The sequence below is a fragment of the Neophocaena asiaeorientalis genome, unplaced genomic scaffold, assembly GCF_003031525.2.
Source record: "Neophocaena asiaeorientalis asiaeorientalis breed wild unplaced genomic scaffold, Neophocaena_asiaeorientalis_V1.1 scaffold147, whole genome shotgun sequence".
NCBI lineage: Eukaryota > Metazoa > Chordata > Mammalia > Artiodactyla > Phocoenidae > Neophocaena > Neophocaena asiaeorientalis.
Genome location: NW_020173758.1, coordinates 375,914 through 392,182, shown reverse-complemented (window position 1 = coordinate 392,182; position 16,269 = coordinate 375,914). Strand labels below are relative to the sequence as shown.

Below are 16,269 nucleotides of genomic sequence, written 5' to 3'. Positions count from 1 at the left end.
GACCTCCTCTCTTTTAAGATGTCCCTAGAGAACTACACAACACTTAACTGATCTGTAATTAGTCCAAACCTAGCTGTATCTGGCTGCAAGAGGAACTATGAAAGGAGCTATTTAGCTGAATGGCAGTTTGCCCACTGAAAATTCTGTACTTTGTGACTTTAAGAAAAAAAAATGGTTTTCTGTTCTAAAGTAAGGGAGATTTGATGAGGAGCTCATTCTCATCTCCAACGACTGTTTACTTACTTCCTCAATCCCTTTCCATTACCCTCAAACATATCCTAGCTCTCCACCCTTTATCCTAAAAGAAAAATCAAAGTGTCTCTTGATTCTAGTCATTCTCTTCCTTTCACTGCAAAAACTTTTTTTTTAAATCTCTCTCCTTTACAATTTAACATTTCTTCTATTCTGCTTATTCCCAATTTCTACTCACCATTGCACCTTTAAATTATATAGCTTCCTAACCAGCCTCCGAATTCCTGGGCATTTAACATATACATCTTTTACCCGAATTACGTCTTTAAATTTTATTTTATATTTAACTTCACAAGTAATACAAGAGTATATGATTTTTTAAGGTATTATAAATAATGCAAACGTCTCCTTCGGCCATACCCATGGCTGCATTAAGACCTCTGCTGAACAAATGAGAGTGGACATAGTAGAGCAGATGATGCTATTTTCTTTTCTTTTTTTTTGAATTTTACTTTTTATACAGCAGGTTCTTATTAGTCATCCATTTTATACACATCAGTGTATACATGTCAATCCCAATCACCCAATTCATCACACCATCACCACCACCACCACCACCACCACCCCGCTGCTTTCCCCCGGTGGTGTCCATACGTTTGTTCTCTACATCTGTCAATTTCTGCCCTGCAAACCGGTTCATCTGTACCATTTTTCTAGGTTCCACATATATGCATTAATGTACGCTATTTGTTTTTCTCTTTCTGACTTACTTCACTCTGTATGACAGTCTCTAGATCCATCCACATCTCAACAAATGACCCAATTTCGTTCCTTTCTATGGCTGAGTTTTATTCTTTTGTATATAGTTCCACATCTTCCTTATCCATTCGTCTGTCCATGGGCATTTAGATTGCTTCTATGACCTGGCTATTGTAAATAGTGCTGCAATGAACACTGAGGTGCATGTGTCTTTTTGAATTATGGTTTTCTCTGGGTATGTGCTCAGTAGTGGGATTGCTGGGTCATATGGTAATTCTATTTTTAGTTTTTTAAGGAACCTCCATACTGTTCTCCATAGTGGCTGTATCAATTTACATTCCCACAGATGATGCTATTTTCCAATTCGTTCGTGTGTAACGGGGACGAGGGCCCTAGGCCACGCCGGGAAGGTCTCTCCTTACACAAGGCTGCTGGGTCTTCTACCGCACTGCCGTGAACGCTAATACCCGTCTCCTTCCGGCTCCCGGGGTGAGACAGCCTCGGCCTAGGTCGGAGGGGCGGAGGCGGTACGAGTTCTCGAGTTCCGGGATTCTCGCGGGAAAACGCGAATGTGGCGCTTCTCTGACGCACTTCCGGAGCGCGGTGGGGCCGCCGCGGCGGCTTGCAAGCCTGGAAGATGGTGGTCACTAGGTCCGCGCGGCCTCAGGCCGGGAGCCAAACCACGTCAGTTGAAAGCGCCCAGCAGAAGGTAGGAGATCTCAAGGCTCCCTCATTTCTTCTCGCTGGTTCGCAGAACGGTGCTCAGGGAGGTGGGTGGCGCTGGGGTCCCGCGGAGCCTGGGGAGGAGCGGCAGAAAAGCCGGAACTGGCAGCGCGCAGCTGTGTACCAGGCTCCGCGCTAAGCCTGTAGCTTCCTCCTCGGACCTCACTAGGGTCTTTTAACGTAATGCTTGGCAGGGAATAGAGAGATTAGGTAACTTATTTTGCGGTAGTTCAGCTCCGTAATGCCGATGCACAGCTCAGGCCTTTTAATCTTACTGCTAACACCGCGCTAAGGAGGATTAATTTCGGCCACCAAGCGTGAGCCTCATTAGCTGGATTGGATGGAGGAGGCACCATTTTCACGTGGGAAGACAGGCTGTGCCCCGACAGCACCTCCTTCTGGCGTGGGGAGGGCTGTGGTGACGCCAGCTAGTAATTCAGTGGCGTTAGTCGTCCGCTGCCTCTGGTATTGCGATGAAGGGAAGGGAGCATTAATTCGCTTAGGTATGAAAACGTAAGCACCGCGACCGATTCCATCTTTCGTCTTTTCCTATATGTTATGTCGGAATGTAGGTCCACCTAGCATATGTGACTTTGAGTGGAGAAAATTTTCTTTTTCAATTATTTGTTTTGTTCCCTGAAGTCAGATCCAGGACTTAGGTGACGCTAGTGAGGCAGGGCCTGCAAATGCAGTCAGATCCAGTATTTAAGTATTGATTTTCTTTTTAATTGAGGGTGGTGATGGTTGTTGTTATTGTTTTGCATTAATCTTGTTTACTGAGTTTTTTAGTGCCCTCTTAAAATTTGCTTCTAAGGGGAGTGCCTCATTCACTTTGCTCTTGTCCCATCCCTACCTAAATCACAGTGTATTTTCACTGGCTTGTAGAATTCTGCTGCCTCAAGAATTCACACACATCCAAAAGGCTGGAAGGAATCTCCATCTGATGACCCAAGTATTGCTGAGTCAGAGACCAGTAGGGAACAAAGTCCAGCTCCTAAAACCAGGAAGAGGAAGAGCGGAACTACAGGTTCATTACCAGGAATGAACAAACCTTCTACTGATGGAGAGATCTCTGAAGCAGAGTCAAACTGTTCTTCTGTGTCTGAGGCCCAGGATCCCATTTTAAGAGTAACTAGGAGAAGGCAGATCTTAGTTGCAGGCACCCCAGTTTCCAATGTAAGGAAAAAGCTGAAAATAACTCAAGTAAGTGAGTCTCATACTGAAGAAGAAGTCTCTGAAGCAGAATCACATATTTCAGGTATTTCTAGAATTGTGCATCCCACAGAAATAACAAGAACCAGGAGGAGTAAGGCTAAATCCCGAACCGATCCAAACCAAGAATCCCATGTGGAAGCTAATTCTGATGCTGAGTCATCATGCTCAGACATTTCTTCATTTTCTGGAATTGCAACTAGGAGAACAACAAGGAGTATGCAAAGGAAATTACAGGCACAAACTGAGGAGAATGATACTAAGATTGTACCAGGAAATGAAAAGCAAATCATAAATACACCTGTGAATTTAGAGGATTCAGATACCAGACGAACTTCTCGTTTACTAGCAGGATTGCTTTCTCAGATAAATAAGCCAAATATATCTAATAATGAAACTTACGATGACCCTGATAATGACTCCTTTGGAAATTCAGGAAAAAAACTAATAGTGCAAAAACACCAAAGTTTTAATATAAGAGAGGAAAAAGAAGACAACGTTTCACCTCTCAAAGAAATAACAAAGCAGAATTGTAAGAGCTTAGAGGAAGAAGCCAAAGGAATAATAGATGCGGGAAAAGAAATTAATGAGAAAAATTCTCAGTTGAAGAGTCTTTCTGAACTTCAGGACACTAGCCTTCAGCAGTTAGTTTCGCAAAGGCATTCAACCCCTGAAAGTAACAAAACCACCTCAGCATCCTCAAACCTGAACTGTGAGGCTGTAATGAAATCGTTAGCTCAAACATTTGCAGTTGTGGAAGTGGACAGATGGAATGAAGAGAGAAACAGCAGCATAAAAACAAGTGACTGGATAGAACTTGGTGATGGTGGTGATACTGATGAAGAAGAAGAGTGCACAGTTATAGGTGTTGGTGAAGACAGGAGCAAAGAAAGGGATGTAGATTTTGAGTGTGATACCAAACTGTGTGAAGTTGAGCCCAGCACATCTCAGGATAAAGATGATTCTGTTTTATTAGTTCTCAGCAGTGATGAAAGCCAGCAGTCTGAAAACAGTGAGAATGAAGAGGACACTGTGTGTTTCATTGAAAATAGTGGTCAAAAAGAGTCATTAAATGGAGACTCAGAAAATACATCACCTGACAATGCATTGTTTGTAATTGACACAACTCCTCGATTGAGTGCTGATAAAAATTTTTGCTTGGATGAAGAAGACAAGGCAAGTGAGGTTGCCACTGAGGAAGAAGAGGAGGAGGAGGAAGAAAGTGAAGAAGAACCATCAGACAGTGACAGAAGTAAAGATAATGAGTTTAGTGATGAAGACAACTTACTAAATAGCACAAAATCTAAACTGTAAGTTTTATCTTTATTTTTTAAAGTAAGTTTTTGATACATGTTTGAAGTGGCTAATTTACCCTAAAAATATTAGTCATAGAAATTGAAAAAATTATTACTTTGGGTTCTTTATGGAAGAGCTTTTTTATCCAGCATTTCCCTTGTTTATGTGGGTATCTTTGTTAGTCATATTTTTCCCACCAATGAGAGCTAAAAGTACTCTGTTTCATGGTACATTAAAAATCATCTGGGGCTTCCCTGGTGGCGCAGTGGTTGAGAGTCCGCCTGCCGATGTGGGGGACGCGGGTTCGTGCCCCGCTCCGGGAAGATCCCACATGCCGCGGAGCGGCTGGGCCCGTGAGCCATGGCCGCTGAGCCTGCGCCTCTGGAGCCTGTGCTCCGCAACGGGAGAGGCCACAACAGTGAGAGGGCCCCATACCACAAAAAGAAAAAAAAAAAAAAATCATCTGTTAAGGTTTTCTTGCACGATTATTAAGAGCAACATATAAAAGGGAAGGGAGGTAACTTGGCTTTTTCTACATGTTGATTGTAGAGAAATTGAAAAATAGAGGGAAACAATAACCTATAATCCCATCTACCACCCATTGAAAAGCACTCTTTGGGGGCTATTTCTTTAGTTTCTTTTTTGTTTGTTTTTCAAATTTGTTTTTCCTAGGCACAGGCCCTTGGTGGCAGTGTATCCACTGGAAATACAGGCATCCTTGGTAAGGAACTATCCATTAACATGCCTAGTCTTCACTGTAAACCAGTGAACTCGCTGAGGCTAGTCTCAGGTGTACTTATTTTTTAAAAGCCACACCTCCTCCCCAGGATAATTGTAATGTACACTCAGGGTTGAGAATCACTGCCAAGGCACTACAATTGAATGATTTCACTTTCCAGTAGAGGTTGATTATCAAAACTTTCAACTGCTCAGTTTATATGAATAATTAGGAAAGAAACTGACTGTAAGTCCAAGTGTACTTGTTTATAAAAAGGACTCTTCAGTAATATAAAGTAGAAATTTTTATTACATAAATATAGCAGGAGCCCAAGCCAACTGCAGAAGATTGATTTGGTGGATCCAGGGTTTGACAGTTATATTTTTTTTAAAGCTCCAGTGGAAAGTACGAATGCTCATTGTTTAAAACTCACTGATTTAGAGGCACTACTAAATGCCCTTAAATTACCCAGAAAAACTTTCCAAATTTGGATAACTTAGAAGTTCGGAGTAGAAGACCCTGTCTTTCTCACTGGCTTTGGAGATGGAAGTATGTGGACGTATATTAACTTACTACGTATACGTGAAGTTGAGCAAATTGCCAGATGTATTTCCTCCTCTTTTCTGTAATTCTTTCTTTATAAAATCCCTTTATGAAGTCTGTTGTCATGTAATATGGCCTTAATCCTCTTCTAAGAGAAACTAGGGAATAAATTTTGAGGTGCTTCCAAAAGGCTTAATTCATTATTCATCCCATAATTTTCTTCTAAATAAAAATACAGTCTCAATTGTTTCCATTTTGAATTACTAAATGATCTAAAGATCATTTCTTAATCACTTAAAAGTGATCATTTCTCTTTCAGTCTGAAGTTGACTAGCAGCAGCATAGATCCTGGTCTGAGTATTAAGCAGCTGGGTGGTTTGTATATTAATGTCAATGCAGACAAGCTACAGTTGAACAAGAGAACCCTAACACAGATCAAGGAGAAAAAGAAAAATGAGGTAAGTTGCACAAAGCATCCCATTGGTTTTCATAGAACTAACCAGTCACTTCTAGAAATGATTAGTCCTTGGTAAGAGACTAATTTTCCTACAGTGCAACCACATTAGCCTACTGTGCTGCTTTTTTCCCTCTTTCCAGGACAATCATTTCTTCTTTTTTATTATAAAGTCCCAGCTATAGAAGATGAGGCTTGAAAACTAGAGTGATATAGGATCAGTGTTACTCTTCTTGCAATCACCAGTTATGATCCCAAGGGTTGTGTTTTTTCTTTTCTTGCTATACTTTTAGTTCTTAACTGCTTTGGACTGTGTTGAAAATCTGAAAGCTGCGAGTGCCCACTAACCCCACCAAGAAAAAAAGCACATGTGCGCATAGACATAAAATTGTACATATATTTTCAGAAAGAAATTACAGGTTAGGTAACCTCATCCAAACCCTCAGTTTCAGCTGTCACCTTGAATGACTTACAAATCTTTAGTATCAGTATTTTCTAGCCTTGCAGCCTACCCAGGTCTTTAAATCCAGGTGCCTGTTGTTTGTTCATTCAGATGTGCTCAGGCACTTGACTTCACTAATTGCCCTTCTCTTCCCTACCTAAACCAGTTCCTCCTTTTGCAAAGGAAAATCTGTTTCCCTTTTGCACTCAACAACTAAGCCTGGGGGACGGTGCTTGTTACATACTTTCTACTCTGCCCCCTCCTTTCCACCCCACTGTCACTGACTAGTGACATCTGTTGTGTTTTTCATCTAGGCTATTGTAGTGGCCTCCTTACTCTTCTTCAAGCCATCCTCCATGGTCTTGCTAGATTTCTTTTTCTAAAAATACAAATCTGACCATGATATTCTGTTTAAGTCCTGTAGTAGTTCCTCAGAGCATTCAAGGTGCCTCTGTTCCTCTAGCTCTGACTGTCCACCTGCTGTGTTCTTACCATTGAAAATTCCTATAGTTCCCTGAACACACCCTGGTCCTTCCCAGGCCAATGCAGAGATTATAAATCACAACCTTTAGGAAGCATTCTTTGACCCTAGTCCTTCCCCCTACCTCCTCCCTGCTTCTGCAACACCCAGTATAGATCTAAGTGATTATTGATCATGTGGTATTCATTGTTTTTTTTTTACTGTCTTTTATTCCTGGACTGGATAATTCTTTGTTGTGGGAAAATGTCCTGTGCCTTGTAGGATATTTTTTAGCAGCATCCCTGGCCGCTACCCCATAGGTGCCAGTAGCATCCATCTCTACCAGTGCACCGTCCCCCCACCTCAAAATGTCTTCAGATATTGCCAGTTGCTCTCAGTTGAGAACCAGTCTAAACCCTACTATAGTACTTGACACACAACCAGCTCTTAATAATCTATTAAATAAATGTCATGCTCTCTTCTCTGATAGGAAAGTCTAGACTGCTACTGTGCTACCCAGCAACTTCTAGTCCTGAACCTGAATTGAGGATTTCTGAATTGATAATTGACTTCTAAATTGATAATTTCAAATGTTATTGACCAAATTAATATTTGCTGTATTCCTGTGAACTGTTTTGAGGGTTAAGGAGCAGCTGTCTTTAGTTCTTATACTGGGGAAATGACTAATAGCCCTCAGGTTCCTTTCAGTCACATACACAGTATTAAGACAGTATTTAATCACCCTAGGCAAGTAACAACAAATGCAGAATCTTTCTTTAGGAAAAGATTAACAGATCTGACTACTTAAAATTTTAAAACTTGGGCAAATAAAAACACCTTAAAGACAAGTAAAAGACCACAGGTTAATACCAAGATACAAAATACATTTCTACAAATTAATAAGAACACAACCCTGTATAAAAATGAAAAATAACCCCCCCCAAAATACAGGCATACCACAGAAGAAGACTTATATTACAATACATAGCTAATAAATACACAAAAAGTTGATCAACAGCAAATGGAAACATTCATGAAGTACCACTGACAAAACACAAAAGGATAATCTCCTGTGTTGGCTATGTAAAGAAAATGGTACTGATTAACTCTTGGTAGGTGTTTATACTACTTGGATGCAAGGCAATTTAGTAGTCCCTATCAAAATTTAAATGACACATTTTGGAATCTGTTTTACAGAAATAATCACAAGTGTGCAGAGATGGTGTTTACAATGTTTCATGGAAAATGTAATGGAGACTTACTAAACTAAATATCAAGAAGAAAAATTATGCATAACAGCTGTTAAAAAGAATGAAGTTGATCTTTGTATGAATTGACATTGAAAGAGCATCTTTGATATATTGTTGGGTTGCCAAAAGCAGATTTGCTCGATGGCATAATTTCATTGGTATACCATAAAAAGCATATGTTGTTTAATCCAAATCTATACTGCTGTTTCTTATCAGTAGTCTAGCTGGTCTCCTCAGATCACAGAAAGCTGTTTTACCAGCATCGAAGAACTTATTAAAGCCTAGTCAGGTTTTTTTCCAGGGAGTTCAAGAACTCTACGGCATTGTTCCTATTGTCTTCCGTTTCCAGTTGGTTGGTACAGGTGGCTGGTTGCAAACCAATGAAATGCAAGTGGACACATTAACGTATATCTGGTGTGTGCAGATTCAGATTAGAAAAAGAAATTTGAGATGAATATTGATTTTATAGATTGCCTAAACCCTTCAGTTTGTCTTCTAAAGCATTTTTATTTTGATATAATTTACAAATTTAAGGACAAGAGCAACTTTGCAGTAGTATGTTTGTCCATATAGAAGGTTAATATATCTGGAGTAGTCTTCAGTATGGGAGAGGTTTCCTTTATAAGGCAATAATGGTGAAACAATAATTACATTCTGACATTTTAAAAACAGTTTAATATTTTTGCAGCTTTTGCAGAAAGCAGTCATTACTCCTGATTTTGAAAAAAACTACTGTGTCCCACCATATAGTGAATCAAAGTATAAACTTCAGAAAAAACGCAGAGTGAGTACGGTGACTCATTATTTAGAATGTTTAATGTGTTTGACTATATATGTTCAGTTTATCTAACATGGCTGTACAATTGAAATATATACGTTTCCAAAGAAAATTGTTACAGATATCTAAGAGCCCGTAAAATATGGTTCCATAAACAACGTTTCATATATATGTTCACAAAGTGAAAGCTCTTTTTTACCATCCTTAAAAACAGTGGCAGCCAGCATATGAGGTCACTGTCCACACCACACCTCTTGGCTTATAGATACTGTTCACAGAAGGCTGGGAGCTCTGTTGTGGGCTTTTATAGGGAACTGAATGTAACCATTCAAAACACTGGCCTATTTAGTCTGCCAACTGAAAGCATAGAAGGTATTTTGTTTAGTAAAATACAGGGGACTACTTCCATTTCACCTAATAAGGATAAAGAAATTATTGAGAGAGCTTAAGAGGAAATTTGAGGATGGTGCTCCAGTAATGTCACTAATATGACCAGAGCACCCTGGCACATGGTAAACACTCCAATATTTGTTGGGTGAATGAACAAAAAATGAAATTAAGCAAATAACTTGCTAGGAGTTTTCAAAAAATAGAAAGTTTTTGAATTTTAGAAATAATAGAAATTTCTGGACTTGCTGGAGTGAGTAACTTTCTGAGACAACTCGGTGACTCAGTAAAAGTGTTAATGTTTACATAAAAGCTTCAGAAGTAAAAATGTTTTTTATACATTACATCTTGTGTAGGGTATTCTAGACAATAAAAATTGAAGCTATGGGTTACTCTCCCAACAAGTCAGCAGTTCTTACTAAGATACAAAGTAAATTTTAAGGAGCCCTCATTTAAGAAACTGACAGTGCTGTGCCTAATTTATCAGAGAAATCACTTTTTGTGATCTAATCATTTTATGAAAGGTGAATCTGGAGACTAATATATACATTCCTGTAAAGTAACCTTATTTGTTTTTCATGAAATTTTCTTTATAATTTTAGGGGGAGTGAGGTACAGTTTATACACTGCTTATTAAAATTAGAATTTTCTAATTGTTTCTGAAATTTGAATTTCAGCAAGAGCGACAAAAAACAGCAGGTGATGGCTGGTTTGGTATGAAAGCTCCAGAACTGACAGATGAACTGAAAAATGATCTCAAAGCACTGAAGATGAGAGCTAGCATGGACCCAAAAAGGTTTTACAAGAAAAATGATAGAGATGGCTTCCCCAAGTACTTCCAGGTATGAAGCAAACAGAATAATGGTAGTGATGTTCTGAGGATTTTAGTTTGGAAAGCACTATAGTGATTTGTTTACTCTTAAATGAATATTTACAGAGCACATCTGCTTGGGCCGTATAATAATGGCCAGAACCCAGTTCAGACAGCCACCAGCTTGTAATGGCTTTCCATATAGAAAGATGGTGTTCCAGATGGTAACTAGGTTTCCAAACGGTAACTAGCTTTTCATAATTTCTTCTCTAAAAATTATGAAACTTACAAGATGGGTGTACCATATATGAGTATTATTAGCCTAAGAGCAAGACTCCTTGCAGGATGGGGCAGGAAAGAGGGACTCATGTACACCAAACTCTTCTCTTTTTCAAGGTTCTTTATTCAGAAAACAAGTTAAAAGTTGGTTTCCAAAGTGTTTTCAGATGAAAGTCCAATTGATTCACCCTCTGGTAGCTCTCAAGTTCATTTCGTTCTTCTTGGCTACCTTTCTTGTCACTCATGGATTACTGTAATAGTCCTTTGCCTCCAGGTCTGCTCTCCCTTTTGGTCCATCCTCTACATTGTAGGCAGTCATCTTTCCTTTAAAAAATAATAGCAATCTGTTTTATGACACACCTCTGCTCAATGATAATCAAGATATTCAATGGTACCTTCAGTGATTCTTACAACCTATAGGATAGAGTTTATATCTATACCCTTTAATGTAGCCCTTCACCATGTGCACCCAAACCAGCTCACTACCCCTTTTTTGGTCACATAGTCTCCTCTTAAGCTCCAACACACTCAGCTACTCAGTCTTCTCAGGATATGCACAGACTGGTCTAGTCATTCTGACTTTACAAGTGTTTGGCTCTGCCATGTTTGCTTGGTGAAATTTTACCCATACAAATCCAAGCTAAAATGTCATCCTTTGTAAAGCCTTCTTTACCTCCATTCGGTAGAATTCGCCATTTAGTTTTCAGAGCATCTAGAGTGTTTTGTTCAGCATAATATTAGGTTATGCTTTAATTTTTTAGTTGCGTACCTTTGGATCTTCCTTGAGACTCTGGGGGCTTCCCTGGTGGTGCAGTGGTTAAGAATCCGCCTGCCAGTGCAGGGGACATGGGTTTAAGCCCTGGGCTGGGAAAATCCCACATGCCACGGAGCAACTCAGCCTGTGCGCCACAACTACTGAGCCTGTGCTATAGAGCCCGCGAGCCACAACTACTGAAGCCCACGCACCTAAAGCCTGTGCTCTACAACAAGAGAAGCCACTGCAGTGAGAAGCCTGTGCGCTGCAACGAAGAGTAGTCCCCGCTCGCCACAACTAGAGAAAGCCCACAAGCAGCAACGAAGACCCAGTGCAGCCAAAAAAAATTAATTACTTTAAAAAATTATTTTAAAATTAAATAAATAAAATTTTTTAAAAAGACTCTGGCCCCCTCACTGGCAGGGACCAGATATTCTTTGTCTTTGTTTCCCTAACACCTAGCACAGTGCCTGGCACATAGTAGACATTGTAAATTTTACTTGGTTGAACGTACGAACAGATGCAGAGTGGTCAGTAAGAAGGTTCTAAGTTGGCAGCAATTATGATAACCTAGGAGATCAAATAGGTATATAGTAGAATGTATGTATCAATTTCGTTAAATTGGAAAACTAAAACAAAAGACTATCTGTCCCACTTTTCCTCCTCTATTTAGACTATTCATCAAGAATTTACTGGCTAGCACTTATATAAAAGGAATTTTGGTTTTACTGTAAACTCTAATGAAGAAATGTCATTAGTAGGACCCAGTGCAGATTGAATAAGTGATTTTTTTCTTTAAGAAACGGCAAAACTAATTTTAATATTGGTAAATTGTAAGCTGTGTTTTCCGTTACTTTCTATAAATATACTTTGTTAGAGCTAGCTACCCTGAGATATGAAAGATACTTGGCCTTCAGGTATTGCATGACTTATTTCAATCAATCATTCATAGATTGGAACCATTGTTGACAATCCAGCTGACTTCTACCATTCACGAGTTCCCAGGAAACAAAGGAAGAGAACTATTGTGGAGGAACTGCTGGCCGATTCTGAGTTCAGAAGGTAAAGGAATTTATGTTTCACTTTATAATATGTGTGCTTTCCCTTAGAATATGCATAAACTTTAAATTCAAGACAATTTTTAAATGCTTTAGCACAGAGTTTCTCAACAGCAGCACTATTATATTTTTTGGATGGAATAATTATTAGGGGGGACTGTCCTGTACATTGTAGGATCTTTAACAGCCTCCCTGGTGTCTATCCACTAGATGCCAGTAGTGCACTCCCCTCCCCCCCAATTCATGACACTCAAAAATGTCTTCAAGCAGTTTCAAGTGGCCCCTGTGGGGCATAAGCATTCCCAACTTAGAACCACTGCTTTAGAGGGAAGCGTGAAAGTATTTGGCTGACTAGAGGAGAATGAGCCCACAAAGGAGACTGGGAAAGAATAGCCAGGGAGGCATGAAGAAAACCAGGAGAGCACAGTGTCATAGAAGTCAAGGAAAGGGACTTCCCTGGTGGCGCAGTGCTTAAGAATCCGCCTGCCAGTGCAGGGGACACGGGTTCGATCCCTGGTCTGGGAAGATCCCACATGCCACGGAGCAACTAAGCCTGTGCACCACAACTACTACGCATGGCACAACTACTGAAGCCCGTACACCACAACGAAGAGCAGCCCCCGCTCGCCACAACTAGAGAAAGCCTGCGCGCAGCAACGAAGACCCAACGCAGCCAAATAAATAAATAAATTGGTGGGGGGGAAGTCAAGTCAAGTTACGGGCAGGTATAAGCTGGAGGGAGTGGCTAACAGTAATAAGTGCTGCTGAGAGCTCAGTTGAGGTAAGAACTAAAATCTTTGGATTTAGTACATGGAGGTCACAGTAACCTTGGCAGAAGTTTTCAGGGGAGTGATGGGGAGGAAAGCAGACTGTAAGGTACTTGAGAGTGAACTGAAGAAATACGGGAGAAATCTTTGAAGAAGTTTGGTTGTGAGCAAGATGAGAGAGTCACAGCTAGTGGATGGAGTTGGATTTTTTTTTTCCTGAGATGGGGGCAATTTGAGTATGTTTAAATATCCTTGAAGTAGGTATGTGTATAGTATAGATTTAAAAGCATACCTCATATAGAAACCTCTGCCAGACTTCTAGATTCGTTTAGTAGCAAAAGTGAAAATGTTTTTCAAGGTTTTTTAAACTGGTGTAATATATAGACATGGAAAACAAGTTTAACTTGAGTGTTACGTAAACTATTTAATGAGTCTGGTTTATGGTGAAATTTTTAGAAACAAGCAATGCTCTTTTCTCACTTCTCTCTCTTTGGAAATCTCATCCCCACAGAGTTGTATTAATCTATATACTGTTGACTTTCAAATATGTATTTCTAGTCTAGATCTCTCCTGAGTCCAGAGCCCATAACCAGCTACTGCCTCAGGAATATCTAATGGGCATCTCACAGGCCCCTCTAAGAGCTAACTTGAGGTCTACTGACCTCATCCTCCCTGTACATTCTGGTCCTCTCCCAGTGTTCTGTATCTCATGACCAAACGGCATCACCCTCTGTCCATTAGGGCCAAGTCCTAATACCTCTTCTCCCTTCAGTCCCATGTTCAAACTGTCAGAGTCCCTCCCATTTTCCTATCTCTCAAGCATGTCTGTTTCCTTCCCCACAGAGGTGTGTGGTACAAGGTGATTGAGTCTTTGCTTACTTAAAATTGACCTATATTTTGTAATCTTCATGATGGCAGTCTTAGAAATGACAGCATGGGTCTCCAATGGCTGAAAGTTTTCTAAAGTCTTCCTGTACCGTTGCCGTTTTTTTCTTACTAGACTGCAAGCTCTGAGGGTAGGGACTACTATGGCTGGCTGGTTCACTGCTCTGTCCGCAACACCTAGTATGGCTTCTTACACATGGTGGAACTTAGTGCAGATGTGATGAATAGATAGTGAAAATACAAAAAAACCATGAAATTTAGAAGTGCCTCCCCGCCGCCACCCCCCTCTCCCACCAAAAGGTTACATTAACTTCTAATGTTTGGTGTGTCATACTTTAGAACTTAAAGGTTTGGTTTTTCTTTTTAGATATAACCGAAGGAAGTACTCAGAGATTATGGCTGAAAAGGCAGCAAATGCAGCAGGAAAGAAGTTTCGAAAGAAGAAGAAGTTTCGCAATTAAGATTCACCAAGCAAATCACAAAATTTTACATCTCCCCTTTATTACTAAAGATATTTTGAAAACTGACACAACCATCAAACAAATTAACATAGCCTGGCCCTATTTATATATAGGGATTTCTCTTTGGAAAAAGTTGATTTTAGAGAGGATTAATCACATGCCCCTTGGGATAAAAATAGGGGTGTCTACAAAGGATCCACTCATGCTTAGACCCTTTGAGGAGGAAAAAAAGGAAAGTAACCTCAGTCATTTAACATTTTTGTAAAGTTTTCAACATTTGGTTATTTAAAGAAAATTTAAAACATTTAAAAAATATAAAGTTTGCTAACATTCAAAAATTTTAAAGTAATATGATCAAACATACGTGAGCAATATTGTAATTATTATGTAGAGAGGTGTGTGTAGGGGGGAGATGGTGCCCTTTTGTCAGGTGCACATTCAAGTCCAGAAAATTGGTGAAGCTGGGATACAGAGATCTTGTTGCCAGTGTGACAGTCACAGTTGAAACCAAAGAAATGTTAAAAGTGTTCTTGGGGCTTCCCTGGTGGCACAGTGGTTGAGAGTCTGCCTGCCTATGCAGGGGACATGGGTTCGTGCCCTGATCTGGGAAGATCCCACATGCCGCGGAGCGGCTGGGCCCGTGAGCCATGGCCGCTGAGCCTGCGCGTCTGGAGCTTGTGCTCTGCAACGGGAGAGGCCACAACAGTGAGAGGCCTGCGTACCGCCAAAAGAAAAATAAAAAAGTGTTCTTGGAGCATGTGTATGTTAGTATATGACCAAAGAACTAAATGAAGCTATAAAAAGGACTTAAAAAATAGACTACTTGGGAAGTCTGGGTTAAAGGTAGAAGCAGGAGAGCTATTTTCCTTCTTTAGCAACTGAAACAGGAGGAAAGATAGATTTTCTCCAGATTCAATATTGTGTTCCAGTGAAATAGTATTAATATAATTTTAATTTGGCCAGGAGGTAAAGTGGCCCAGCCTATCTTATCTCCAGTGGCAGAAATATGCATCCTGGCTAAAGCAACTCACGACACCCAAGAAGTGTTGGCCATTTCTGTTCATGCTTCCTGGTGGGTTATTGCTTCCTTCATGTCGTTATTCACGGGACGTCTGTTTTGTAGCATACTGCTTTCTTGGGATTTCAGTAAATAAGAAATCTCCTATTTTGTGTTTACTGCTTGGGATCATAAGCAGCCTAGTAGTAAAACAACAACATTCATAGGTGGAGTTAGTGAAACATCTCTATCTGTTCTCTTATAGAAAAGCTTTTATTCCAAGAATATTAAGTTTTGCCTTCTGGGTAAAATAAGGACCTGCTATGAGAGAATTAAATATAGAAACAAGAAATAATTTACCCGTTACACATTCTTCCAGAAGGAGACATTGTTAGTAGAACGTTTCTTCAGCTCATGCTACTATGCTATAAGAACAGTCAAAGCTGTCAGTCCTTTTGTATGGTGTTTCTCGGCGCAGTTGAGGACTTACGCAGTTTTTTCTCAGGCTCAAGGTGTGTGTCAACTTTATTCATGACTTTCATGCTGGTTTCTGACTAGTGAATGCTAGAATAGGTTGAATTATTTGATACTTCAGAACTGCAGTTATGACAAATATTTGGTACGTTATAGTGCATTTTACAGGGAAAGCAAGATTGGAGAACTAATCCTTCCCACACAGAGCAGCATTAGAGCTCTGGATTGGAAGGCAGTGATGAGGAACGAGAACCGAACCTAAGCGCCAAGTTCAGCTCTCACTAACCCACCTTAGAGGTGCTCTCAGTACGTGTTTTGAGTACAGTTGACTCTTGAACAACACGGGGGTTAGGGGCACTGAACCCCATGCAGCTGAAAGTCAGAAACCTTAACAGTAGGCCCTCTGTATCCACAGTTCTGCATCTGAGAACCAACTGCTTGCAGATCATGTAATATCAGTACTTCAGTATGGATTTATTGGGAAAAAAATCTGTGTATAGTGAACCTGCCCAGTTCAAGCCTGCGTTGTTCAAGGGTCAAATGTATTATAGTTACATTTTAACACGCTC

The 16,269-nt window shown here is 40.1% G+C and overlaps 1 protein-coding gene and 1 long non-coding RNA gene across 4 annotated transcripts in view; one reads left to right on the top strand and one right to left on the bottom strand.

Moving 5' to 3' along the window:
• The first annotated feature begins 1,202 nt into the window (after positions 1-1,202).
• Positions 1,203-14,861, top strand: DNTTIP2 (deoxynucleotidyltransferase terminal interacting protein 2). 2 transcript variants are annotated; one of them, XM_024751223.1, is made up of 7 exons: positions 1,203-1,660; positions 2,560-4,196; positions 5,763-5,901; positions 8,738-8,833; positions 9,892-10,056; positions 12,011-12,120; positions 14,136-14,421. In XM_024751223.1, exons 1-7 carry the CDS (start codon positions 1,589-1,591, stop codon positions 14,227-14,229), a joined length of 2,313 nt encoding a protein of 770 aa, XP_024606991.1. In that variant the 5' UTR covers positions 1,203-1,588; the 3' UTR covers positions 14,230-14,421. The 2 variants fall into 2 exon arrangements, with proteins under 2 accessions (XP_024606991.1, XP_024606992.1); XM_024751224.1 differs by having other exon boundaries at positions 1,565-1,660; positions 2,539-4,196; positions 14,136-14,861.
• Positions 10,121-16,269, bottom strand: part of LOC112403637 (uncharacterized) — a 20,261-nt gene continuing 14,112 nt past the window's right edge. For both annotated transcript variants that reach the window (XR_003003950.1, XR_003003951.1), the window contains exon 3: positions 10,121-10,628. This is a non-coding gene — a long non-coding RNA (uncharacterized LOC112403637). The remainder of the gene's footprint in view (positions 10,629-16,269) is intronic.

Coding starts and splice junctions, on each gene's coding strand:
- DNTTIP2 (XM_024751223.1), top strand. CDS start 1,589: ATGGTGGTCACTAGGTCCGCGCGGCCTCAGGCCGGGAGCCAAACCACG. Junction 1,661..2,559: donor TTGAAAGCGCCCAGCAGAAG/GTAGGAGATCTC, acceptor ACTGGCTTGTAG/AATTCTGCTGCCTCAAGAAT. Junction 4,197..5,762: donor AATAGCACAAAATCTAAACT/GTAAGTTTTATC, acceptor TTTCTCTTTCAG/TCTGAAGTTGACTAGCAGCA.